This window comes from Carettochelys insculpta, chromosome 16, assembly GCF_033958435.1.
Source record: "Carettochelys insculpta isolate YL-2023 chromosome 16, ASM3395843v1, whole genome shotgun sequence".
NCBI classification, from domain to species: domain Eukaryota; kingdom Metazoa; phylum Chordata; order Testudines; family Carettochelyidae; genus Carettochelys; species Carettochelys insculpta.
The window spans coordinates 4,394,789-4,420,902 of NC_134152.1; the positions used below are offsets into that span (position 1 = coordinate 4,394,789).

At 46.2% G+C, this 26,114-nt stretch overlaps 1 protein-coding gene across 3 annotated transcripts; it reads left to right on the forward strand.

Moving 5' to 3' along the window:
- Positions 1 to 25,872, forward strand: LUC7L (LUC7 like). Of its 3 annotated transcripts, none has more exons than XM_075010690.1 (11): positions 1 to 165; positions 2,422 to 2,516; positions 10,408 to 10,506; positions 12,269 to 12,379; positions 16,070 to 16,213; positions 16,741 to 16,917; positions 18,645 to 18,733; positions 22,089 to 22,118; positions 23,073 to 23,243; positions 24,474 to 24,535; positions 25,670 to 25,805. In XM_075010690.1, exons 1-10 carry the CDS (start codon positions 105 to 107, stop codon positions 24,499 to 24,501), a joined length of 1,005 nt encoding a protein of 334 aa, XP_074866791.1. In that variant the 5' UTR covers positions 1 to 104; the 3' UTR covers positions 24,502 to 24,535; positions 25,670 to 25,805. The 3 variants fall into 3 exon arrangements, with proteins under 3 accessions (XP_074866791.1, XP_074866790.1, XP_074866792.1); XM_075010691.1 differs by lacking the exon at positions 24,474 to 24,535 and adding an exon at positions 1,249 to 1,319 and having other exon boundaries at positions 2 to 165; positions 25,670 to 25,872; XM_075010689.1 differs by lacking the exon at positions 24,474 to 24,535 and having other exon boundaries at positions 25,670 to 25,872.
- The last annotated feature ends 242 nt before the right edge of the window (positions 25,873 to 26,114 follow it).

Below are 26,114 nucleotides of genomic sequence, written 5' to 3' on the forward strand. Positions count from 1 at the left end.
CGTCGCGGCCGGACGCGACGCGACGCGACGCCGGAGCCGTTGCCAGCGCCCCTCGCCCGCCCGCCCGCCCGGTCTCCGCCGCGAGCAGCCGCGCGCCGCCCGCCATGTCGGCCCAGGCCCAGATGCGGGCGCTGCTGGACCAGCTCATGGGCACGGCCAGGGACGGTGAGTAGGGGCGGGCGGGGCCTGCCGGAAGCGCCGCGGCCTGGCTGGGGCCGGCACCGGCCGCGCTGGGCCCGGGCCCGGGCAGCGCAGCGCCGGCTCCGGGCGGGGCCCGATCCGGGCAGCCCCCTCGAGCCCGAGGCCGCTTCCCGGGACTGATCGTCGCTCGCTTCCGTCCCCGCAGGGGCCTGGCGCCGGGCCCGAGCCGGGCAGAGCCCGGGGCTCTCGCTGGCCCCCGCTGGAGCCTCCGGACCCAGCGCCCGAGGCTTTGCCGACGCGCCCCGCCTCCGCCTGCAGGGCGCCGCCGGCTGTGTGGTCTGTCCTGGTCCGCGTGAAGCCCCGGCAGCTGGAGGCCACGTGCCCGAGGCCGAGCCCGCGTCGGGGGCTTGGGGGGCGCCTCGCGGCTCAGACCCGCCTCGCGCGGGGGGGCCCGCCGGGCAGCTCGGTGCGGGACTCGCTGGTCTCTGGGTCAACTTGAGAGCCCACGTGCGGGATTTGGCTGACTCGTTATTCTAGGGAGCCTGGGCTCGAGAACGGGGAGCCCCTTGCCAGCCTCTTCCTGTAGCCTTATTCACCAGAGTAGGCTAGGAGTAGCCCCGTGCAGCCTTTCTCTGGGACTCCGGAGGACATGCTTAGCATGCAGTTCTGTGACACGACCAATCTAAGCCTCCCCTAAAACCAGCCTTGAAAGCCTCTGCCATTGCACTGCAAGGTGAGCTGAAAGTCTAACTTTCCTGACTTAATATTTCGAGGGAGAGACTTTCCAGCCATAATATTTTCACACAGATGCATGTTAGGTAGGTGTGTACATAGACACTGCCCTTCATACCGGTTGCCAAGGACAGGAATGTTGCATCTTTTGCAAAACATTTTCCTGCTATGGTTTGTATTTTCTTTTCTGCTGAGCTACTGAATATTTAAACTCACTCTGGCACATTAGCAGGGCTGTCCTGGTACTTTGCACTTTGTTTCGTAAGTGAATTAAGTGCCTTTACTTTCTTTGTGTATTGAGTTGCTTTTGAATTGCTTCCCATATTTTTATTTCATACAAACTGAACAATTGTGGCCCCTCTTTTATTTATAAAGGTTCAGTGTATCTTTGCCTGCCTACATCAATCTGCAAGGGAGTTGCAGAAAAGCCTCATGTTCATCGAGCCGTGAGTCACAACCAATTTTTAAAGCTGTTATAACAAAAAAAAGTGTTTGCTTTTTTCACAAGTAATTTTAAGAGTGTAGCTTAGAAAGAAAAAAGAGAACGAAAAAGAGAGAGAGCGAGAGAGAGAGAACCATTTTCAGTAGACACTACATTAATCCTGGATGCTTTGAAAATCCTAAGCTATATTCATACTTTAGTATTACACATACCTGTGTCATATACACAGATTAGCTATAAAATTGTCACATACCATTGCCACTTTGCCTTTACTTTTATGTATCATTCCCCTGACTTCCTTACTGCAGGTGTGGGCAAGAAAACTTTTCCTTTAAAACTTTTCAACAGTGGGCATAAAATTCTGCAGCTGAGGTCTTGAAGAATGCAGAAGGGTATAGTATGTGTTGGAGCTCGCAGTGTGTATTGACTAACTTCCTTTCTTTTTATTTATTTATTTTTGCTTTTCTGATATTGTCTTGTTTAAGTGGCTCCCAAGTGTAAAATGTTTTCTGGGGGGTGGGATAGTGGGGTGGGAAGGACATGTTTTGTGTCCCAGGCCAGCATTTAAAGTGTTTCCTTCCTTTCATGGCCTTGGAAAGCACATTGCATATTTGGCTGTCTGTACCAATGGGACTGATGCATTAGCTTATTGGATTAGCAAATAGCAGTTGCCTGTAGAAATTGCCAGGCACAGTCCTGTTGTGTGATTCGTGGCCCTCCGATAGCATGGGTTCAGCATCTCCTGCCCCTAGCCTTTGTATGTTTAAATGAGGAAATAAGAAAATTGTCATGGCTGTCAGCCAGGTTGTCTTGTTTTGCTCTGGCTGTGCTGCCTCTTTGCATAGATAACAGGCCGTGGGCACTGTTTGCCATTCCAGCACCATATTTAATATGTGGTGCTCTGGTCATCTAAATGCAGCATTAATATTTCAATTGCCAGTTATGAAAATTCCAGAATAATGTATTCTTCTCTAAGCTTTTCCAAACAATCTTGGGGAACAGGAAGTATTTTTAATCTGCATATTGAGCCGAAATGATCTACCAGCACCTTCGTGCTTTATCAGCATTCTAATGCACTCTTATTTAAACCCACACATGAATTTCAGGAGATGAAACCAGGCAAAGGGTGAAGTTTACAGATGATCGTGTTTGCAAGAGCCATCTTCTGGACTGCTGCCCTCATGATATCCTGGCAGGAACAGTAAGTGTCTTTCTTGATATTACCAAGATAGGGTGAAATAAAAGGCCGTGGAAGTTCATATCATGTCCCTCTACCTGCCACGTACGCTCTTGATCTTTCCTAACTGGCATCTGCTGAGTGTCGCTCCACATATCGAACGTACTGATGCGTCAGGTTCGGTACAGATCTCTGTGACACGTGTACGTTGCTGGTGGAAAAAGTCTGACTGTAGAATTATGTGGAAGTGGTCAAAAGTAATCCTGTATCCGGTGCTAAAATGGAGCACCCAGGTGTTCTTTATTAATCAAGTCTCATATCAGATACAGTAATTATCCCCATTTAAATCTTTAAGTGAACAAGGATTTAGGAAAAATAGATCCTTTCAAACTTACCTGTTGATGAGTTTGCAAATAAAAGTATTATTGTTTATGTGATGTATTTGACTCTGAGAGATGTTTCACTTGATACTATGTGATATTTTGATTAAAAACCTAGAAAGCCATAAAATTAACATGCCAAACGTTGAATGAGTTAAAATCTGGCTAACTGATTGGTTTCGAAATGTAGCTAACTGGGGAGTCATCACTGAACAGAACACCAAGAAGTCCTGTGGCACCTTATTGACTAACGGATATTTTGGAGCATAAGCTTTGTGGGCAAAGACCCGCTTTGTGAGGTGCACAGGTGTGTTTCCAGTGGGATCCCACAGGAGTTGGTTCTTGGCCCATATTTAACCTCTGCACTGGAAGAATACACGAAGCCATCACTGAAGTTCCCAGGTGACCCACAGATTGGAGGAGGAGTAAATATTAAAGAGCACAGGTCATTGACAGAGCCATCTGTCTCCTGAGGAGCAGGATTTGAAAAAGATTCAGGTGTCGTGGAGTTGGCGTTCAGGTGATTATTCACCAAGGCTGTGTCCATATTACAAAAATAACTTCAGGACGCAACTTGGAATTATGACTTCTACACGCACCCTGCTTCACAGTTAAACTTTGAAGTAGGGCACTGCTCCATTCTCAGGAGTGGCGTAAGGACTTTGAAGTTGGGCTCCCTACTTTGAAGTTAACTTCCAAGAAAGGGAAGATGAGGGTAGACTCTCTGCTGGCTACTTGAATGTAGTGCCTCACTTCGAAGTTAGTTCTAGTGGGGACGCACGCTTGGTATGACGATGCAGCTAAAAAGGCTAATGAGATCAGTGGATACATAAAATAGGAGTATATCTAGCAGTAATAGACAGTGATCCCTCTGTTTTCCATCCATGGGTTGAAAAAAAAAGCAAGTCCTGATGTGCACTACCATAAAAACACCTGTTGCTCACAGTGGGTTGCTGTGGGCAGTCAGGTGGGTGGCACCTAAATCTGTCGTGGGTGGCCCGCGCCCAAGCTCTCATCTTATGGGGAACGTTGGTGTGACCGCTGCTGGAATACCGTGTCCAGTTTAGCTGTCCATAATTCATGGAGTGTGTTGATTGGAGGTGGTTCAGAAAAGAGCCATGAAACTGATTAAAGGAATAGAAACACGCCATGTGGTGATAGACTTCAAGGCGCTCTAGCTTCACAAAGAGAAGGTTAAGATGATGATCAGTCTGTCTGGGGAATGAATGTTTGAACATGGATTTTTCAGTCTAGCAGAGAAATTTCGAAGTTGATTCAGTGGCTTGGAAGTTGAAACTAGACTATTCAAACTGGAAATTAGTACTTTTTAACTGCAAGAGTAATTAACCATTGACATAATTGACCAAAAATCATGGGGGATTCTTCGGCATAGACTATTTTTAAATCAAACTTGGATGTTTTTTTCTAAAAGACCTGCTTTAGAAATTATTGTGGGGCAAGTCTCAGGCCTTTGTTCTAGAGTAGGTCAGATGTAGAGGGTTACAGTGGTCCCTTCTGGCTTTGCGCTATATGAATTTTAAATGGAACACAAGACCGCAGCCTCTTCCAGCCCATCTGCTATTCGTAGCAGACCGGATCAAAGCCCATCTATGTAACTCTGAGGTGTCTTACTGCATCAGGGGCTATCCTAATGAACTCTCCAGGGAACAGCTTTCTTTTAATGAGGAATTTATTAAAATATTAATGGCAATTTGTAGTTCACTATAATCTTATTGTTGGGGCTAGTTTGACTAGAGAGCGTGAGAATGCGTGTCAAAGATTTTGTTTAATCTTCACATGAAAGGAGGAACCCTATTCGCCTCTCTACTTTTCTAGATTTTCCCTCTGCTCCTGGGAAGAAGCTGGGTGTTCAGTTCAAATGTATTCTGTAGGAGAAAAAATGAGGATGTAGGAATTTGGTGATGATTAAGAGATTTATGCATTTAGAAGTATCTTAATTTGAGGTGTCTGAATTTAAAAAAAAAACGGGGGGGAGCAGGGGGAAGGTTAATTGTGGAAGAGGGACACCACCAGAGAGAGTTATGCATTACGGGTACCAGAGACAAACGTTCAAAAGAAAATGCAGCCTGTCTCCCGTCATCGCTACACAGGAGCTAGATTGCTGCATGTTAGGGATGATTCCAAACATTTGAAATCTTCCTGGAGGCCTGCTTTCTGACAGTAAATATTAAATGGTTATAAAACCAGTTATTTTGTATTTCTGTAGTCAAGCTAGGCTGCTTAAAATGCCTTTCCTTTTGTTATGAGGGGGCTGTATTGGCATGCTTGGTCCTAACAGAGGAAAGTTCAGTACACTTGAACCTCCCTCATCCAGGGGTCCCTGATCAGCGAGCATGCGTCGTTGGGACCCTGGCAGGGGAGGGAGGAAGTGGCTCTGTGCACTGCCCCTTCCCACCTGCAGCTGGGGGAGTGGCAGCACAGCATAGTGCTTGTCCAGAGTTGCAGGGGGCAGTGCCTGGAGGCAGGGGGGCGCCCTGAAGCCAGGTGTCCTCCCTTCCTGCCCCAGAGTGGGATGCCAGGTAAGCGCCCCACCCCACTCACTCACCCACCCTCTCTGTATGTAGTTCTGTATATGTGACTTGTGAAATTAAAATTCAGTACTTTGCAAAATGTTTTTTTCACCTTCAGAACAAAAAAGCATATATACATGAGCACCTAGGGCCCAGAAAATTCCCTAATTTAGTATAGGCCCTTTCCCAAGGTTTTTGGGTTCAGGAAGGTCAAGTGTATTTAATCTTTAGTTTGTACAACTCAGAGACCATAATTTTGTTAGTCGGAACAATTGTAGCAAAGGCTGTTTTGGCACTTGTGACAAATATGGCAATTTCTTGCAGTATCGGGGGCATGCCTTCCTGCATTAAGTCTAATCTTATTGGATCTAGCACAAGTATTTTAGGAATTCATTGTGCTTTGAATACAAATGTTTGTGTGTTCTTGTGGGATCGTAATATTTCAGGGAGGGGAGGTGGAGACATGTGGCTGATGTGGGGAAAGTGGCCTCAACTTCAGAGAAATAGTTGAAACAGTGTGCCAGACAAGAATGAATTTATAAAGTTTCCTAGCGGAAGGTGAATGCAAAGGGTACCCCCTCTGGTCATGCAGAAATTTAGCCCAGAAGAGAGACCTTTTGTCCTCTGCTCGCTTTTTCCATGGGAACAAGGTCAGTGGCCCAAATGGTATAAAGGGGTAATTCTCAGAATTCTGGGTGTCCTCGTTTGGAGGAATAGGTGTTAGGAGTTTGTAACCACCCAGATACCCCCGGGGAGTTTGAAAGGTGGATTTTTACGTAATCCTGGGGGAATTCTGTGCCAAAATATTGTAAAACCTGCAGACGGTATTTTAGAACGACGTATGTTTTAGCTGTTGCAATAACACAATATAATCATGCCATTTTCAATTCTGTTGAAACAAATTACCAGCATACCTGTCAGCAAATATATCTGTAGCAATACAAGCAAAAAAATGAGTTCAGGGAATGTTTTTTGACAGATTCTTCGCTAGGTGCATTAGCACAACTTTGTGGCTCTGCAGGGAGCGAGAGACGGTCTCGCATACATCCTCAGCCTTGCTCTTTTCCGCCTCTTCAATCTAGGTATGGCTCAAGCAGGCTCAGCCCAGCAGGATCCAAGTATGGAAGGGACCTGAATTCTGTCCTGGTGCAGAATTCCCCCGGGAGTAAATGATGAAAAGAACTAATTTAGCTTGTCCCATAAGGCCTTGTTTTCCTAGAGGCCTCTTTACCACCTCAGTCATCCAGTGGCCCCTCTGATTGTTTAGTAGCCTTCCTGCTTCTGATGTCCTTTAAAAATGCTGCTGGTTTGTGTGTCAGTTGCTAATTGCTCTTCAGATTCTTTTTTGGCTTGCTTAATTACACAATTAGGCCTCCTTGCTTGAGTTTGTGCTCTTTTCTGGTTTCCTCAGTAGGATTTGACTTCCCAATACTATTGGATGTCTTTTTGTCTATATCAGTCTCTCTGCTCTGTTTATCAATCGTGGATTTTTCTCTGGTCTTCTAGTTTTTTTTTTTTTTTGTTTGTTTTTAACTTGGGGGTATACGTTTATTTTGAGCCTCTATTATAATGTTGAACAAGTTGCAATGTAGCTTCCACGCATTTCACTCATATGACTGTTCCTTTTCATTAACATTTGACTAGTCTTTTTGTGTATTCCTTTTTGAAGTTAAATGTTGCTGTGATAGGGTTCTTTGGTATTTTTTTGCATCACAAGCATTTTACGTTTAATTACATTATGGTCTCTTTCGTCACTTCATGGCTCAGATCCTGTGTGCCACTTCAGACTGTCAAGACTTGGGTCTCCTCCTTGGGTGCCAGGATTAGCTGTTCCAAGAAGCAGTAGTTATTGGTGTCTAGAAATTTTCTCTCTCTCCTTAGGTGACATGTTCCCAGTCAATATGCGGATGGTCGAACCCCCCATTACCTTTTGAGTTTTCTAGTTTCCTGGCCACAGAGTCGGTAGTGTGTTCCTACTGCTGTAATCTTAGTATTCAAGCATGGAATTTCTATCCATATAGATTCTGTGGTTGTTTGATTCAAGATATTTTCATTTACCTGTGCATTCTTGCCCTAGCTAACCCCCTTGCAGACCCAGCACCCTCATCCATTACCTCCAGTCACAGCCCTCTCCTTTACTGAACTCCCTCCCAGATCCTAAACCCCTTCTTCACCCAGTCCCTACTCAGAGCTCTCTTCTGCACCCACCTCTATCCCAGACCCTTCACCTCCTCCATTACTATAATGGAAGAGGGCAGTGTTTGACTGATTATAAATCCTTGAACTGGCCCCCATCAAAAATTATTGCCCAACCCTGTGTGTGGTAGTGTGTGTGACGTCTGCTACTCTCCTTTGCAAATAACAGAAATCGGGACTGTCCTCCAACGCGATAGGGCGACAGCGGCTGCTGCTGCAGGAGTATTCCCTGGAGATCAAACGTTTGTAGACAGTTCTCCAGGTTTTTCCCTCAGGTACTGGCTAGCTAATTTAGAGAGATTTAGTTTTAATCTTAGTCTGCTTAACCCCTTAATCATCATGGTGTACAGAGTCATGGTTAGACATCTCTGCAGTGTGACTCTGACGGCTCGCTTGGAATGTGTTCGCCACTCATACATGGGCCATTGGCGCTAGAGCGCTCCAGGTAGTAAATATACTTTTTCATTTAAAAAAGAAAAAAAAGCCACTTCAGAATCTTGCCAGAAGACGTTGATAAATGCAGGGATGAAACCAGAGGGGTCCGGTCCGTTGTTAACATTTTAATTAAAACCTTAAAGCTGCTGAATTTTTTGGTTGATAACGGGAAATAGATTTAAAAATGAGGAGCAGATGGTTGCAGCAATTGAAGCATCTTGCAGCAAAGGGACAGTCCTACTTAGTCTTTGGGTGGCAAGAGAAATTAAATCAATGATTGCAGATTCCATGTTATGAGTTTTGTTTCTATTTTTTTTAGTTAGTTTCCAAAAGAAACACTGACTTCCCCTTGGTTGGTAACTGTTAATATAAATGTGTGCACATAACGTAAACATAAGTTGCAGAGACGGTAGCTGTGTTAGTCTGTATCTTCACAAAACAAACCAGCAGTCATGTAGCACTTAAAAGACTAACAAAATCATTTATTAGGTGATGAGCTATTGTGGTGCAGACCCACTTCTTCAGCTAACATAAACATAAGAGATAAATATCTCATGGAACTGGAAGAGATCTCAAGAGGTCATTGAGTTCAGTCCCTTGCACTCATAGAATCCTAAGACTGGAAGGGACCTCAGGAGTTCAGCTAGTCCAGCCCCCTGCCTCAAGCAGGATCAACCCCAACTATATCATTCAGGCCAGGACTTTGTCACGCCGAGACTTAAAAACCTCTAGGGACGGAGATTCCACCACTTTTTAGGTAATAAATTCCAGCCGTTCACCGCTCTCCTGCTGAAATAGTTTTTTCTTAATATCCAACCTACACCTCCCCCTCTGTAGCTTCAGACCATTGCTCCTGGTTCTGCCATCTGACACCTCTGAAAACAGTTTCTCTCCATCCTCTTTAGAGCCCCCCCCCCCAACCTTCAGGAAGTTGAAGGCTGCTATCAAATCACCCCTTACTCTTCTCTTTTGCAAACTAAATAAGCCCGAATCCCGCAGCTGCTCCTGGTAGGTCATGTGCTCCAGCCCCCTAATCATCGTCATTGCTCTTTGCTTTACCTGTTCCAATGCATCCCCTTTATGCTAAATTCGATGCTTCCTTTTTGCTAACCAGAAGGGTGTGCTAGTTTGATACACTTCTGTTTAAGCGACAAGAAGTCCCGTGGCACCTTATAGACTACCGTTTGTTATGTTAGAAGATGGTGACTGATGGATTTTGTATTTACTGGACTAACTTCTGTTTGTTGCATCAAGGTCTCTTTGGATTGAAATGCAAATGCAACTAAACACGCAAACAACATTTTAAGTTTTATTGCTTAAGGCTGCCTTTAAGTATTCTGGTTACATAAGAAGAGAGAGATTTGACATTCAAATACGTTTTGATAAACAAAAGGAAGTTGTAATTAGTGAGTTTACCTTATTGTTCCTGGTCATCATGTCCTTTGAGATTTTAGAACAAGTAGCTTTCAGCCTCTTTCACCTAGTTTTATTTATAGATTGGAAGAGAACAAGCGTTCCTGCCTTTTCGAATTCGAGTTTTCTTTGAATAAGCTAGTTATTGGTCTGAAGTAGTTGAATGAACTGAAGGGAAGAAAATACTCTGCCCGCTTGCAGAAGGTGGTGCTCTTTTCAAAACTAACTTACCATTGTAACAAACCCTGGTTCCAAGTGCTTAGCCAGTGATTCCATCAGTTCAGAGGTTTGACTTGGTCTTAACATAGTTCATCCGTTTCGAATTGTAAATAGGTTTATTTTTTAAATAAACTTGTAATTGAAATGCAGATGGGATTTTTTTTATTTAAATGTTTTTTTTAATTTGTGTGACCCCTGCTTGCTAGTCAGGTCACTCATATGGGCTTGTGCAAAAGAGGCCCCTCCATTGGTCCAGTGGGACTTAAAATCCACAGTTGCGTTAGAATGGCTCACCCTGAGCACAGGCGTTTTCAGTGGGGCTGCTAGAAGGTACATGGGCAATACTGGTCACTGCTCCCATGCTTGCTTCTTCCAGGCTGTTAACCAAGAACAGCACTCGAGTGCTCTGGGGCTGTACCTGGTTTCCCTAGATGGTTTTTCAGTTATCCCCACGTGGATGCATTTTTTCTTTTCCCCTTAAATGTTGGGAGTCATGACTAGTTCCTCCTACCTTCCTCTGACTGTTATGTGGCACATTTTGCTTAAATTTAATGAAATTAGCGGTTCTCTACAAGCACGCGGCAGAGCGGTGCAGCCGGGCACGTCTTGTGGGCACGTCTCCTGTTGCTTTTGAAGGCCTGTGGTGAAATGAGCGTTTACATAGTAGTCAGGAGTTAAATATCAGTATTTGTGGCAGCAGCAGAAGCTTCTTACGTCGACCTTCTCTTGATTTCCCTACAGCGCATGGACCTGGGAGAATGTACGAAGATCCATGACTTGGCACTGAGAGCAGATTATGAGATTGCGAGTAAAGAGAGAGACCTGTTTTTTGAGCTGGATGTAAGTAGTGTGATTTTTTTTTTTAATTTTTATTTTAATTTGGGTATAAACAGCTGAGTGTAACTTTTTAAGACTGAGCATTGAAGTCCGGCTGACACGTCTGCCCCTCTGTCTGCTGTACTGTTGGCTAATCTGTAGTCCCTTTCCCCATATCACCCTGATGCTGAATAGAAGAGTTAAAAATAATTAGGGCATTTGCAAAACTTGGGAAGATTTTGGAAACTGGCTGTATTCCTCGCTGCTCTTCAGCGAAGCTGGAAATACGCTCTGATGGGCTGCAAACATGGTAAATTCTTATATAAAAAACCTGCTCTGGGTAATCGTACCTTTGCCAGTGTGCGTTTCTACACCATTAGAGCTGAGGGATAGTGTAAAAGCAATGCTAACCTTCCCTCCTGGTTGCTTTGCTGTCTGCATGCCCCTGTTGTCCATGTGCTGATGTTTCAGCTGTGAATCCCCGCTAGATCTCAATGGGGAGACCACGTCAAGTTAGGGACAGGTCAGAAACTGTTCAGGGCACTCTTCATTCTCTTTGCACGCTTATATGGTCAAAATAAGGTATATTGAGCCTGCTGTGGTTACTGACCTGGGAAAGGTAGGGAAGGGCAGGGCAGGGTGGTGTCAGTGAAATTCCCTTCCTTAACCAGACAAGCAACTGACTGAGTTTTAATTTCTGTTGAAATAACGGAGCCATTTTCTATCTCCTTCTCCTTAATTCATTATTTTCCTAGCTAAACCTGTAAATTGGTCTTCTCAACCAGTTCGTTAATGACTGGCACCCTCCCATTCCCTCTGCCCCCTTTTGAGATCACTGATATCACAGTTACCATTGCTTTTGCATCCTGTCAGTCTTCCCTCACACTTATGCCATGGCTACGCAGCAGAGTTTAACATCCAGAGCCCTGGGTGGATACAAAATTTATATCTGCATCTGCAACAATGACCTACAGATACCCGTGTCTGCGTCTGTGGATACCGATACCCATGGATGTAAAGCAGATATCTGCAAATTTGCAGGGTTCTGGCTACAAAACTTGTACCTGTGTCTGCAAAAATCCAATTTTTACAGTCTCTGCTTATAGCAGCACATGCAGTTGCACCACCGAAGAACTGCTAGTGCCACTGCTCTAAGCCAACAAGAGAGAGCTCTCCCATCGAGTGACTTACTCCAGGCCCTGCTGTCAGTGGCAAGAATGTCAGCAGAAGCAGCTGTCCCACCGACACTTAGATTAGCATAACCCAGTGATGCCCAAGGGTTGGGGAGGCAGCTTATTCACACTTCAAGCCATTTAAGTTATGTCACAGTGAGCGATAGTATGCACTAAGTGAAGAAAACATGGCATCCTGGCCCCTTAGAGAGGTGACCGACACTATGTTGGGGGGCAGGGGAGATGGGGACAGATGGGTGGCTTAAGGCTGAACACAGCCTTTTTTGTGGGGCAGTAGCTAAAAGCGCCCCGTCTCGCTGCTTCACAAGACAAGCAGATGAAGGGAAAAGGACAGGCTGACCTCTGCCATCCATTTAGAATTGTGCGCTCCCCAGAGTGGGCGCTGCTAATATGTGGAAAGTAGGAATTGCTGTATTGGATCAGGTCAGTGGGCCAGCCTACCAGTGTGAGAGTGTTGCCCTGCATCCACTCAGGTAAAAAAGGGAGCTGTGTGGTGAGTTGTGATTTGTAAAGGAATCCCTCTGGCTCGCGCTCAGTAGTCAGAGAGCCAAAGCGCAGGAAAAACCGCCTGTTCTTGGTTTGAACGTGCACAGGCTATGGATCACCTGGAGTCCTTCATCGCCGAGTGTGACCGGAGAACCGAGCTAGCTAAGAAACGCCTGGCTGAAACTCAGGAGGAGATCAGTGCTGAAGTGTCTGCAAAGGTATCGCTCTTCAGCACGTGTTCCAAGGGCCTGTGGGGAGGGCTTCTCTGTGTCGAAAGGTGGTTGCTGAACCAGGAGACTGTAAGCGAGCCATAGTACTGAAACGTGGCTCTCGGCCTTCTGTGATGGTGGCGGTGGGTTTCTTACCTGCACGGACAAGAAAACCGTGTTGAGGATAAAGCTGAAGATGAAAATTGCTGCATTAACCTTTTTCCTTCCACACACAGAAAACTAGTTTTGTTTGGGCTGCTGTCCTGTCTCACAACCATGTAAAGAGTTACTAGTGCGGAGTGGACAGGGTTGCCCCTCTCTTGTCTGGGCTGAGTGACTTGGCTTTTCGGCTTGGTGACTCTGCCCAGCATAGTTTTTCTACATGACACCATTTTCCCTTTGCTACTCAGCAGGGCAAGAGCTCTCTTGATTATTGCCGACCCTCACAGTTGGGTATGCCCTTGGGTCCCGAAGCTCTGAGGTGACTCCGTGCTGTCTCCTGCTCCTTTGGGATGTTGACTGGCTGAGGTGGGGGTCTTCTAGTGGAATGTGGCATGAACATTCCTGAAACAGCCTGCGCTAGTGGCAATTTAAGCAGTGATTTCTTGCCACCTCTAATCCATGTTAGAAGATCCCTGTTTCCTTATTCATCGTATGGCTCCTAGATACACTCCCTGTGACCATTAACTTTCCATTGTCCGTCGTTAGACAGGAGATCTTTACAGGTACACATGCATACCTGGCCCATTCTCCCACCCCTCTGGCCTGGAGTTTGTAGAGTGTATATTTTGCTGCTTGGTCTCTTCTGTAGTCCGGGTGGATGTGCCTTCATAGTTTCTCCCTTCATGGTGAGCGCAGGGGCTTAGTGTACCAAGGCAGAACAGGGATGTTTCCACCTTTCACTTGGGATACATGACATCTGCTTCCAGCCCTGGAAAGTCTTGATTATCAGATCCTAAAATATTCATATTTTAAAATGTTGCGGTTGCTGTGTCTTCCTCTGAGCCCTGTCACTTGGACGCCAGGTAACTGGGACAGTTGTCTTTATAAGTAGAGGGTTAAAAACATTAGAGTGCTTTAGTACATTGGGCATATTTTTGTCTCCCCTTTTTCCTGTAACACCCGCCAAATAGATACTGAATGCCTCTGGGGTGAGGTGGCTGACAGGTGCTCAAAGTGACTTGCATAACTTGCTTTTGGCTTCGCTGCTAGTGAGTAATGCGCTAAAGTCGTGTTAATCAACCCAATATGCCAAAGCATCTTGCATTTAATATACGATGTATAAATATTAGTGCTGTATTTTAACAAAGCTCGAGACTACCCTATCCAGCCCTACAAGCCTGAGGCATTCAGGCTGCAGATGTCCTGGGATCTTGGTCTGCCAGTGCTGTCCAAGAACCAGCAATGGTCCGAGCTTCCCATCCCCATTAACCACCCTGATTATTAGTATTTTTGATTTCAACCCACACCATTTGTGGTTCTTGGGAAGATGTGTTCTGAGGCAGAAAACCTGAGGTGTCTGGTTCCTCAACTCCGTTCCAGGGCTGCTTAAATTTGTAACCAGCCAGTTACTCTCCCTCTTGGAATCCCGCGAGCGAGTGTAGGACTCGTTTGAAAGCTTTGATTAGTTTACTGTAGATAGTGATAAACCACCTTTAGGTGGGGTGAAGAAGAAATAAGGATGCTGCTATTGTGTTTGCTGACCCAGTTCTCTAGAGCATTCGATCACAGAAAAACTGGCTTTCCTAATAGATTGGGAATAGGCATCCGCTCCAGTGAAGCCAGAATACCATAGAGCAGCGTTTCCCAAACTAATTTGGCTGTGGAGCACTTCCGGGCTTGGAATATATTGACAGAACACACACATGTTGGGGTGGGGAGGGTCTCATACCCAAAAATTGTTGCACATAATGCTCAAAAGTTGATTTGAAAGAGTTTTTTTAGTTGTCTTTTATTTTGCTAAGGAAAAAAAGAGAAAATCATCAGAATTAACTAATGTCCTTCTGATATAACAGTTATAATTAAGTATAAAAATTGAAAATGAAGTACAAACTCAAACCAAGACATCAGTATAACAGCTAAAAGAAGGATAGCTAGTATCGGTCTTTTGTACAAAAATAGAAAGGACAATATAGTTTAAAAAAAAAGACTGTTTTTAAAGCACAAAAAACATTTTTTTGTGAAAAGGAAATGCAAAATAAATTAGGTATGGAAAAATATTTTTAAATTTTGTGATTTTTATCAATTTATTTTTACAGAAATGTACTGGAAAAATAATAAAAACATTTGATAGTTTTTAATGGGAAGAGTGTTTTTGCATGTCTGTTTTGCACAAGTCACATAACTATATTATGAATGCATTATAAATATACCTCAGTGTATTTTTAATTTAATTTGGTGTCCTCTAGTTCTTAAATTATGGGAACAAGTAAAGAAAAATAATTTACTTGTTTCCATAATATAAGAACTAGAGGAAACCAAATGAAATTAACGGGTAGCAGGTTTAAAACTAATAAAAGAAAGTACTTTTTCACATAGCACACAGTCAAGCTGTGGAAGTCCTTGCCAGAGGAGGCTGTGAAGGCCAGGACTATAAGAGAGCTCAAAGAAGAGCTAGATAAATTCACGGAGGTTAAGTCCATAAAAGGCTATTAGCCAGGGGGTAGGAACAGCGTCCCTGGCCTCTGTTAGAGGCTGGAGATGGATGGCAGGAGACAAGTTTCTTGATCATTGTCTTCGGTCCACGCCCTCTGGGGCAGTTGGCACTGGCCACTGTCGGCAGCCAGGATGCTGGGGTAGATGGACCTTTGGTCTGACCCAGTAATGGCCGTTCTTATGTTTTTGATATGCACATAATTTCTTATTTTATATTTTAGAAGGAAAAATATCACTAGCACAGGCCATTTGTTCATGGAACACCTATTCACGTAGTTTGGGAAACACCGCCATAAAGACAAACTCATTCTAACAGCATTTGATTAGTTAGTGTAATTGAAAATGCAGGTGATTCCTGTGGAGAGGGTGAGAGTGGTTTTTCTCTCTGTATGTGGGGTTAACGATAGCCCAGCTCACTGAAAGTGTGATCAGTCTGAGTAGGTGGCATGCCTTGTACTGGAGCGTGACAAAGGACTTTGTGTTCTAAAAGTAAAGGCTCTGCCAGTTGGCACTCTCCTGCACAAATACTGATGCAGAGAGCAACGTAAGCTTGCCCTGCTGCTTGAAGCAGGAAGTGCATTTAAACCAGCTCCAGGTTAATATAAAAGTCAGTGCAACTTGCAGGGCTGGTTCAAAGACCTGGATGTTAGGCTCGTCTCATCGTAATCATTTGTTGTATCCCACTAATTAAAACTTTGGGCTGGGGTGTTAGTAGCAGGGGGGGCGGGAGTCCCCCAAGGGAGCTGTCGTCCATGTGGGGGGGAAGCTCCAGTCTTGTTTAAAGACCCGGATAGCAGTGGAAGACAGGTGGAAAGAGAAGCGGGAGAGATTGGGACCTGCAAGGAAAGGACAGTTTTCTCTCTCCCTCTCTGGGATGCGGGGACTGCAGGCCATTGGAACCAGCCCTGGGGCATGATTGCAGTGGAGGAGTTAAATGTAGGGCCCGTGGATCTGTAATTGTAAGTGCAAGTAAAGGATTCACTTGCAAATCCCACCAGCTTTAAGAGGTTCTTTGTCTTACTAAAAGCAAACTCCTCTCTTTAGGCAGAAAAAGTTCATGAGCTGAATGAAGACATAGGAAAACTGCTGGCTAAAGCTGAACAGTTGGGAGCTGAAGGCAATGTGGATGAATCCCAAAAGATCCTGATGGAAGTGGAGAAGGTCCGAGCAAAGAAGAAAGAAGCAGAGGTTTGCCAATATCCTCACTTCCTATGGCTTATGGAATGGTGAACTGACTTATTAAACGGAGCACATAGCACCCAGCTGGGCAGCTTCCCATCTCCTTCTGCACAGTGGGTTGGCAAGTGATTGGTTTCAAAGAATGAAAGGCGATGAAATGTTCTCTGGAAGCTTTCATCCATCTAACAATGTGTGCTGCAGGGTTTCTTTGTGTAAAGCAGCTGGTACTAGCCCTGATCAGAGTGGTTACTGGGCCAGATGGCCCTTTGGGCTGATTCAGTCTGGCAGTTCCTGTGTGTTTATTTGTAGGTGCTTATTAGCGTCTCTCTTACTTTTTTTTAAAATAAGGAAGAGGTTGCATAGCAATAGTAATTTGTTGCACAGATTTCACTGTCGCATTAGAAGTGGTTCAGCCTTTGAGAATGAGATTTCTGTTTAAATTTAAAACGCTCCCTCCAAGCTCTGAGGGTGGCACGTGTTCTAGGGGTGTTGGTGGTGGTTTTCCCCAGGTTTGAGCTGTCTCTGCCTCTCTGCAGGAAGAATACCGCAATTCCATGCCTGCATCCAGTTTCCAGCAGCAGAAGCTGCGCGTCTGTGAGGTCTGCTCAGCATATCTTGGGCTCCATGACAATGACCGGCGTCTCGCTGATCACTTTGGCGGCAAATTACACTTGGGCTTCATTCAGATCCGTGAAAAATTGGACCAGCTGAGGGTAATCTAGTTATATTTTAAACTCCATCCCTCTGTCTTGGCCAGCTCTCTGCTTGTTCATTTAAGTGGCTTTGTAACCTGCTGTCTTTGGCTTGTATGGAAACTACAGTCTTTATTCTGCAGCACTCTGAATTCAAGATCGATGAAATTTCCAAATGGAGGTTTGCCTCACTTGTTCTGTTCTACAATGCCCACGTAGCGGTACCCATAGAGAACCGGGCAAAGAATTACTGTAACCCATAAACAGAGCTCTTGGTTTGTTCTGAACTGGAGTCCATAGTACCGGGGCACAAACAAGACTTGATTAATAAGGAATTAGAATCCTAGGGCTGGAAGAGATCTTAGGAGGTCATTGAGACCAGCCATAACTAAATCTTCCCAGCCAGGACTTCGTCAAGCCTGGACTTAAGAACCTCTAGGGATGGAGATTCCACCACCTCCCTACATAACGCATTCCAGAGCTTCACCACCCTGTTAGTGAAATTAGGGGAAGGTAATTAATTGATGCCAGTCAGGATGGGTTTATGGAAATTAGATATATAAAACTTACTTGATGTCTCTCTTGAGATCACAGGTGTGTTTGATAAAGGAAGTTGATGTTATAGTGAGACTTCAGGGAGTTGTTTGACATGATGCCACACAACGCATTTTGATTAAAAAACCCCTCAAACGATTACATTAACAGGGCCAGCTGATTGGTTTCTAAGTGAAATTGTGACTGAAGAGGCTCGTTAAAAGGGGTGTTTCTAGTGGGGGCATTGGTTCACGGCTGTGCGCCGGGGTAGTCAGTAGGCTGCCTGAGGGCCAAATGTGAACTTCCCAGGTATTTCTGAACAGATTCTGAACATGAACTGGCAATGCAACTGTGTGGCCAAAAGGCTGATACAATGCTTGGCTACGGGAGCGGGGGAATGTCAAAGGCAGAGAGGTTATTTTACCTCTGTCTGGAAGTGGTCTGACTGTGGCTGGAAGGGTGGCCGGTTTTAGTGTCCATGGTTCAAGAAAGATGTTGACCAATTGGAGAGGGTTGAACAGAACAGCCATGAGAGTGAGGAAGAGTAAAAGCATACCTTTAGCGCGATAAGCCAAATCGGCTGGCCTCTGTGGTCTAATGTAGAGAAGATGAAGGGTATCGTTAGACCCCAGTCTACAAATACTTATAATTGGAGATACATGTCTCCTAGAACCGGAAGGTACCTCAGGAGGTCATCTAGTCCAGTCCCCTGCCCTCTCGACAGGACCGAGCACCATCCCTAGCGTCTATTTAATTGGCTCCTCAGTCCAGCAAACAGCAATCTAACGAGCTGTTGGGCACAAGTTGAAAAAGCCAAGTGTGAATTAGGCATACATTTTTATCGGTGAGGGTATGTAAGCTCCAGAACAGTCTACCAAGGATTGTAGGGGAGTCTCCATCACTAGCAATCATACAAGATTAGATTGTTCGTGTGTTTTTTAAAATGGGGTCTACTTGAAAAGGACCTCTGTGGAGAGGGTCATTGCCCTGGGTTATGCAGGAGGTCAGACAGAATGGTCACAATGCTCTTCTTTGGCCTTAGAATCTGAACCCTTTTCAGGCCAATGAAGAGCCATACAACATGTTGGAAAAAAACAAGTGTTGCACAAATCTTTGGCATTTCATTTTGCCTCCAACTGCAAGAGCTTTCCGTCCTCTTCATTAGCTCCCTTATTGCGTGTCTAATGCAGCATGTGAATTCCTTCTCAACTTAGAAAATGGTGGCAGAAAAACAGGAGAAGAGAAACCAAGATCGCCTGCGGCGGAGGGAAGAGAGGGAGAGAGAGGAGAGAATGGGCAGACGGTGAGTGAAAACGAGTGAGCCCCTCTGCAAGGGCTGGGCTGTAAAAGTGTACAGATCTCACGGACGCGGCTGTTAAGACTAGAGCCCTGTATACGACAGACCGATCCTTTCACAAGTAATACTGTCGCTAGGGGTTGAAAGCGATCTGCTGTAGCATAGGCAATGGGAAATAACCACAATAAAGCAGGTCAGCCTTGTGTTGGGCTCATTCCTGGCGCTGTGTTAACATCCTTATGTGAGCTGCTAGGAGTGCACTTGATAAAAATATGCGAAATATGTTGGCTGCATCACAGAGAGGTTAGAGGCTCCTGGGAAGTTTCAGGCCTGTGTGACTTATCCCGTGCTTAAGAAATCAACTCTGAACATAGGCTTTAACTATGGCCCAGTATCTCAGGCTGCGTCCAGGTTACAGGGATTTGTCAATAGAAGTTTTTATCAGAAGGTTTCTTCCGACAAAACTTCTGTCAACAGATCGCAGCCAGACTGCCTGGCCGCACTTTCTACAAAATGGCCGACCGGAAGCACAGCATACAGGGCTGCTGGCATCCCGGAAGCCCTGTCTGTTGACAGAGGGCCCCCTGGAACGTCCAGCTGGCTTTCTGGCGACAGAGCTCTGCCGACAGAGGCATTCTGCCTCGTGGGAACAGCAGACCGCTGTCGACAAAAGGACCACATTCCACCGATTTAACTGTCGACAGAACGCCTTGGGAATCTGGACACTCCATGGGTTCTGTCAGCAAAACTCTCCGGTGTTGACAGCCTAACATTCTTAAATTGCTAAGATGGTGCTGCTGGGTCTGCTCAGGTAGTTCCTGCCATGCGCAAGTTCCGTGGGCAGAGTTCAGGTTAGGACATGGCACTTGTCTTTGCGTGAAGCTGGCAAGGCAGTGAACAGACGGCAGTGGTCTTCACGGATTCATCAGCCTGTCGTACCTTGCCATTCAGGGACTTGCCTTTGGGACACAGCAGGGGAAACCCAGAGGGTGTTCGCTCTGCTGTTCAGAAGGGCTGTAAATGCTCTAGGGGGGAGCGAGACAAGGTGGGCTGTTGAGTTCGTATGCTAGTACCACTCGCCTCTGCCTGCTGTCTTCTGACCCCAGAAGAGGCTCTTTTTCTGCTTCTGCCAGTACGATTGACAGGTTAGGATATGAAACCATGTGGCTTAAGCACAGCCTGGACAGAGTGACGGTGTCTGTATGCAGGTGGCAGCCTCTGGGTCAAGTGGCAACATCTGATTGCCCTGTCAGTGAGCAGCCTGTAATGGTCTGCAGTCTCAGGGTGCTTCCGCATCAGGACCCCCGTTGGGTCCAGAAAACCCTTTCGTTGTCTTTGGGTGCCAAGAAATAGAGTGCTGGGCTCTCATCAAAAACTTTGCTGCAGTTGGCCTGCTTCTGTGGTACCGAGGAAGCACAGCTGCAGAGCGCTTTCCTCGGGCCGATCAGAGGGCCTGCCTAGGAGAGGAGGTCAGTGTGCTGGGTGCCAGGAACGTACCCATTGAAATGCAAGGTGCTGGGTCCTAAAACAAAGCCCTACACGGCTTATAGTCAAGCTGCCTCCTGCGAACCTCTCCCTCTGACGCACCCTGGGCCATGATCCTCTCCGTGAGAAAATGCTCAGTTTCTTTGGTCACTGTCCCGCTGTGTTGGCTCAGTTTCCCAAGAGGTTCAGTCTCCTCTGTGCTCCTCCTGGCTTACATCCTTCCAAAAGCCTGGTTCCTGAGGGCCAAGAGAGACCGGTTAATAGTTTTCTTCTGTGTGGGATTGCTCATGTGCCAGCTGAGTGCTGGACCCCACACTGGGGCAGCTGAGCGTGGTGCTTCTGAGCTTTACACTACCTGTGCCAATTGCCTAAAGTATTCCTAGAACCTGGCTTGCTACCAGCAGGCTGCCCATGTTGCTCTGCCTGAGCAATTACCACAGCCCTTCTTCAGGCTTTGACCCTTAGAAGCATACGTACCCACCCATCAGGCCTCTTGTGGAGTCTGATGATGATCCCTTCAAAAACATTGCTCCCTAAAGCTGTCAGATTTCAGACCTGTTAGTGTGACACTTTTTATTTGAAGATACAGGAGGAAACACCAATTATGATGATAAACATTGCCCGCCTGTAGGAAGGTGCTGCTGTTCCATCTCTCAGGTTGTTAGATGACGGGAGTAAGACAGCATTGATTTTTACCATTTCCTTATGTACCCTCTGCACTGTGAGCCCAACTTGTCAATACCAGCTCAGCATGTGCTAAACCTGTCTAGCTCCAAGCTCGGTTCCAACCTTGTTACTGTTCTGTGAGCTGAATCCCCTTTGTATCTTTCAGTGCTATAATTGAATGAAAGCATTGCCTTGTGAAGGAGTTATGAGACATACTGCCCTCAGTAAAATACTCCCTCTGAGCCCCTTCCTTGGAACCGAGTATCAGAGGGGTAGCCGTGTTAGTCTGGATCTGTAACAGCAACGAAGGGTCCTGTGGCACCTTACAGGCTAACAGAAAAGTTTTGAGCATGAGCTTTCGTGAGTGATGAAGTGAGTCTGTGCTCACGAAAGCTCATGCTCAAAACTTTTCTGTTAGTCTATAACGTGCCACAGGACCCTTCGTTGCTGTTCCTTGGAACCAGGTTCTGTCCAAGTACTGGGTGCTTAATAATGTCCATTTAAAACCAGACTTTTCAGCTTTCAGCACTTCTTCCATGTCATTTCCGGTGAATAAATGGGTGCAAGGTTAACCTGCCAAAAGGGAGAACTTGTAGTCTTAAGCGTGAGCTGCTATGCAGCTCCTTATGATAGCTTTACAAATTCCCAGTCCCAAGAAATCACTGCTGCCTGTGTCTGGAGCGGGGGTTTTCAGCCTTTTTCATTTGCAAATCCCTAAAAATTTTCTAATGGATACAGTTGGAAATCTTAGATATAGTCTGTGGACCCCAGGTTCAGAATCACCCTATTATACTAATGACAACCTTTTATGGACCCCTGAGGTAGTCTGCAGCCCTTAGGGGTCCGTGACCACAGACTGAAACCCGCTGGTCTAAGGGGTTAGACAAACTGAGGTGTTCATCCACATGACAGAAGGCAGCATGTATACTCAGCACTGAGCAAATGGGGCTTGTTGGTTTTGCATTTTAATTGTTTCATGGAGCACCCAAAACCAATTGAACCAATGTGGTTTTTGGAAGTTGAACGAGCCGTTGATAGACGTCTCATTTCCACTGTGCTAGTGGCCCCAGTTGAGGGGCCAAGTTACTTGATATGCTGCAGTGTCCCTGCAAATAGCTCTGTTCTAGAAAGGGTGCAAGTGCTGTCCCATAGTGCTGTCATAAGTTTTCTCTGTCGTTAACTCCGAAATAATCTTTGCTTCTCTCTCTAGGTCTGGCTCCCGAAATAGAGATCGCAGAAGGTGAGGATGTAAATCCTGCAAAGGCTTCAAGTGTAGCATGTGCTTGTTCTTGGCTAATTTAATTTGTATGGTTGCTGGATATAGTTGTGCAAACTGCCATAACGGCAACGACCCACTTGATGCCCTCATTGAACGAAAGCGGGAACAGTCACTTTCCGGACCCTACACCTCCTTAGTCTTTAAATACGATCTGGTGTGGGCAGAGGAGGGCAGGAACTTGAGAGCGAAGGAGTGCTGACTACTCCAGGCTGCCAGGGAACGGGCCATTCTGCACACTAATTCCAGCATTTTAACACGCGACTGCAGTAGAATGTCCGCATCATTTGTGCGTACAAGGCTTTGCTGTCTCTGATGGGAACGCACTTGGAAGTACAAAGTTGTTGGGATTCCAGCAACTCGAGGTGGATGTGCCAGGGACATCTGGCTTCCACACAATGGCATTCTATACCAGGAACAATTTGGTGACCACTTAACCCCCCTTCTGAAGTGTATTGGCATCTTGGCTGCTTGTTTTAGGACAGATCGAAATGAGTTTACTTTTTAAAAACCAGCATTGTCATGGGAAAGAGTCCGTTTTCAGCCCTTCCAAAGATCTCGCATGGTGCTGCCCATGGCCATTTATTCTACAGTTCCCCTGCCTTTGAGCGGATCCCGTTTCTGAGTGCTGCCGGGGCTCGAAGGGGCATTGAAGTTAGGAGCTTGCCAGTTAATTCCGCATTTGGAATTTGCCGGCTTTGAGTTCTTGACCACATTCTGTGCCGGGGTGATGGGCCCCTTCTAGGCCGGGCTGCTTTCTGCGTTACAAAGGATGTGTGACGGAAGCATAGCTGAAATTTGCTGCTGCTGCCTCATCGGATGCTCTGTTACACGGAAATGCCTGTCTTGACCGCGTTGGCAGGGAGGTGTCTCGTGGACAGAACTGCAGGGTTTGAAACCGCTTGTGTGTTCTCTCAGATCGCGATCTCGGGACAGGAGGCGAAGGCGCTCGCGATCTACTTCCCGTGAGAGACGGAAGTCCCGCTCCAGGTCCCGAGAGCGAGACAGACACAGACGCCACCGGAGCCGCTCACGCAGCCACAGCAGAGGTCACCGTCGGGGTTCCAGAGACAGGAGTTCAAAACACAAGTATGTATTCCCTTCACACCGCACCACGGGGCGGGGGAGGTCTCCTTCCATGGGGAGAGCTTGGTGTGAATGGCTTCTCCACACAGGCATGTGGAGAGCAGGGCTGACTTTAGAGCTGGGAAGGAAAGCATCTATGACACTGGTTTTCAGACGTTTTTATTTGTGGATCCATAACAAAGTTGGAATGGAGCCGTGGACCCCTTTGGAAATCTTAGACGTAATCCACAAACCCCAGGTTGAAAGCTACTGGTCTGTGAAAACTGTGACCATCTCCCCAGCCTGGGAAGTTCTTCCACAGGGTCGCCGTAGCTGCAGCGCCAGAGAGCAAGTTGAGGCATGACTCATGTAATGAAGTCCCAGCATAGGGATGTGTATCTAAAGGAGAACATCTGCTTTCCTGCTTGAAGCACAATTTGGTGGCCGGCTGTTGAGGAAACTCTCCCTCACGTAGGAACCAGCCGGAGAGTCTGCTAGGGTGAATCCGGAACTTCCCTCTTGGCTGCTAAAAGCAATTAAAAGAGGGCTGTTGGGCCTCCACGTGCCATGGGCTGGGTCTGTGTCATCTCAGCATTTAAGGGGATCCAGACCCGTTGTCTTCCGGAGGGCAGTCATTGGGAAAGGGGTACACTGTTTGCTGGGGCCGGAGATACATCCTGCTCAGTCTCTGGCAGGAGGGACGCAAGGTTCTCTAGGAAACCCGTGTTTTGGGAGGGCTAGCGGACATGCAGCAGCTCAGGCATTTCCCCTTTATTCTTAATGTCCCATATTACAGAAGAGCTTGAGCTGACCCTGAAACAGTCCCTAGTTTGGGAGGGAACAGGCATCTAAGAGGAACATTAATACTTTGCACCTCAAGGGAAGAGCGTGATCCCTTGCACTGAATGCTGTGTGTGCGCACACCACCGGGCTTTTTGCCTCAGCAGGCTTGAACGGCGCTCTGGACAGCTTTGAGGAAGCTGCGTTTGGTAGTGCATCCCCTTCTTGCACCCACCTGAGCACAATACACATTACAGAGCATTCCATGCACATCGGGCTTTGTGTAACTGCAAGCCTGGGTGCTAAAAGGAATAAGAGGGGTTTGTGCAGATCTGTGAGGGGGAGGGAAAGAAGCCCCAAAAAGAAAGTAGGTCTGTTAAGACACAAGGGGAGGGAGTGACAATAATGTTGACTCTCAAATGGTTGAGATACTAAAATCCTTTTTTAAATTTGTCTTGAACATGAAAACTAAAGAAAAGAAGTTTGGACAATTAGGAAGTGAGGAAGACCCTGTAATAACTATTGCTAAAGAGCAGGTAAGGGAATACTTCGGAACACCTGAACGCATCCAAACCAGCCCCCCGTTGGGTAACATGTGCCCTCAGGAGTTGTCTGACTCATCTGCCGTTCCAATGATGAGCATTTCTTACAGCTCGTGAAGTGGGGCGGTTCCAGAAGCTAGGCGAAAAGCTGGTGGTATTCCCATTTCTAAACAGGAATCAGTGGCCTGACAATTACCGTTTCCTCGGGCTGATTTCTCCCCTTAGCAAAGCAGAGTTCTCGAGGCACCTGGAGACAACTGGAATTGTGGGCAAAAGCCACTTTGCATTAAGTGAAACCCTTTGGCTGCAAAGGAAATGGTTCTGTACCCTTGGAGCTCTGGAATAAAATGCTTCCCCTGTGCTCTAAAGGTAGCAGGGGTGTCAGAACCTGATGGGGAATAGGGTGCTTGATGACTAGCTGGCTCTTAGCAGTCAGCATAGTCACTACTGGAAGACAGGCTCTTAAAATTGGGCAGATTAAGCCAGTATGCTTAATTCTGCATAGCCTGAAGTAGTTGAGCCTTGATTAAAATCCTCATTACCCTGTGATCATGTGTGCCAGCAGAGTGGTCCCTGAGTCCAAAATTGCAGCACTATTTTGAATAGAGGATGCTGGCAAGACAGACGTTTCTCAAGAGGCAAAGTACCAAACACCCTGGACTGAACAAGTATTTGAGTCCAAGGAAAGTCAGTTTAACTTAAAGGCGCACTCCGGGCAGGAAGCTACTGTCTGACGGAATTCCCAGAAGTGCTAACAGACACAGAAATAGAGCTGTAGTTAGAGGGACCACACACATTTCAACAGTTGCCGAGCAGACTTTAGGGAATCACAAGCTGTTTAAGGGCAGGGTGAGAATAACTACATACTGCTCTTCCGCTTGAGAAATGTTACTTGTGCAGCAGTCAGCTCTTGGTGACGCTGTTACCCAACGCTCACCAAGAGAGACTGTCTGATCTTTCAGTTCACTGCAGGGTGACTTGTGGTGCTGACCTTGTATTATCTTTGCATGTGCCTCCTGAGGCAGTGTACTTTGTTTCCTGATAGGAATGGCTCTTTGCCATCAAGTGCACGTTCGTGAATGCTTTTAGAGGCAATGTTTTACACTGATGGTTTGGTTTGTACTTCAGATCCTCTAGAGACCGATCTTCAAGGGAAGTCACAAGACAGAGAAAGGAAAGAGAAGAGCTCTTCTGAAAGACGGCATGAGAGCGCAAATGGCAAATCTTGTTGCAAGAGATCAGAAGAGAGAAGCTGGCGAGATCTGAACTCAAATGATCTGTATTGCACTGTAAATAGTCTGATAAACATTCTACACAAAGCCTAAATTTCCCATTTATATTTACTGAATACAGTTCATCTTTTGTAGTTTTGAATTTTTATTATTTGGCAGATAGCTGGGAGTTTGTAGAGACACAGTTATGTACTGTTTACCAGGATTTTGTTTTAGTAGGAAGAAATAAATCTGCTAAACTGACTTCAGCACAGGTCAGTGATTTACATACGTGTTGGTTGACATAACCCAACGAACGCAGGAGCTAGAGCTACGGCTGTGGTTGGAAATGTAACACTTAT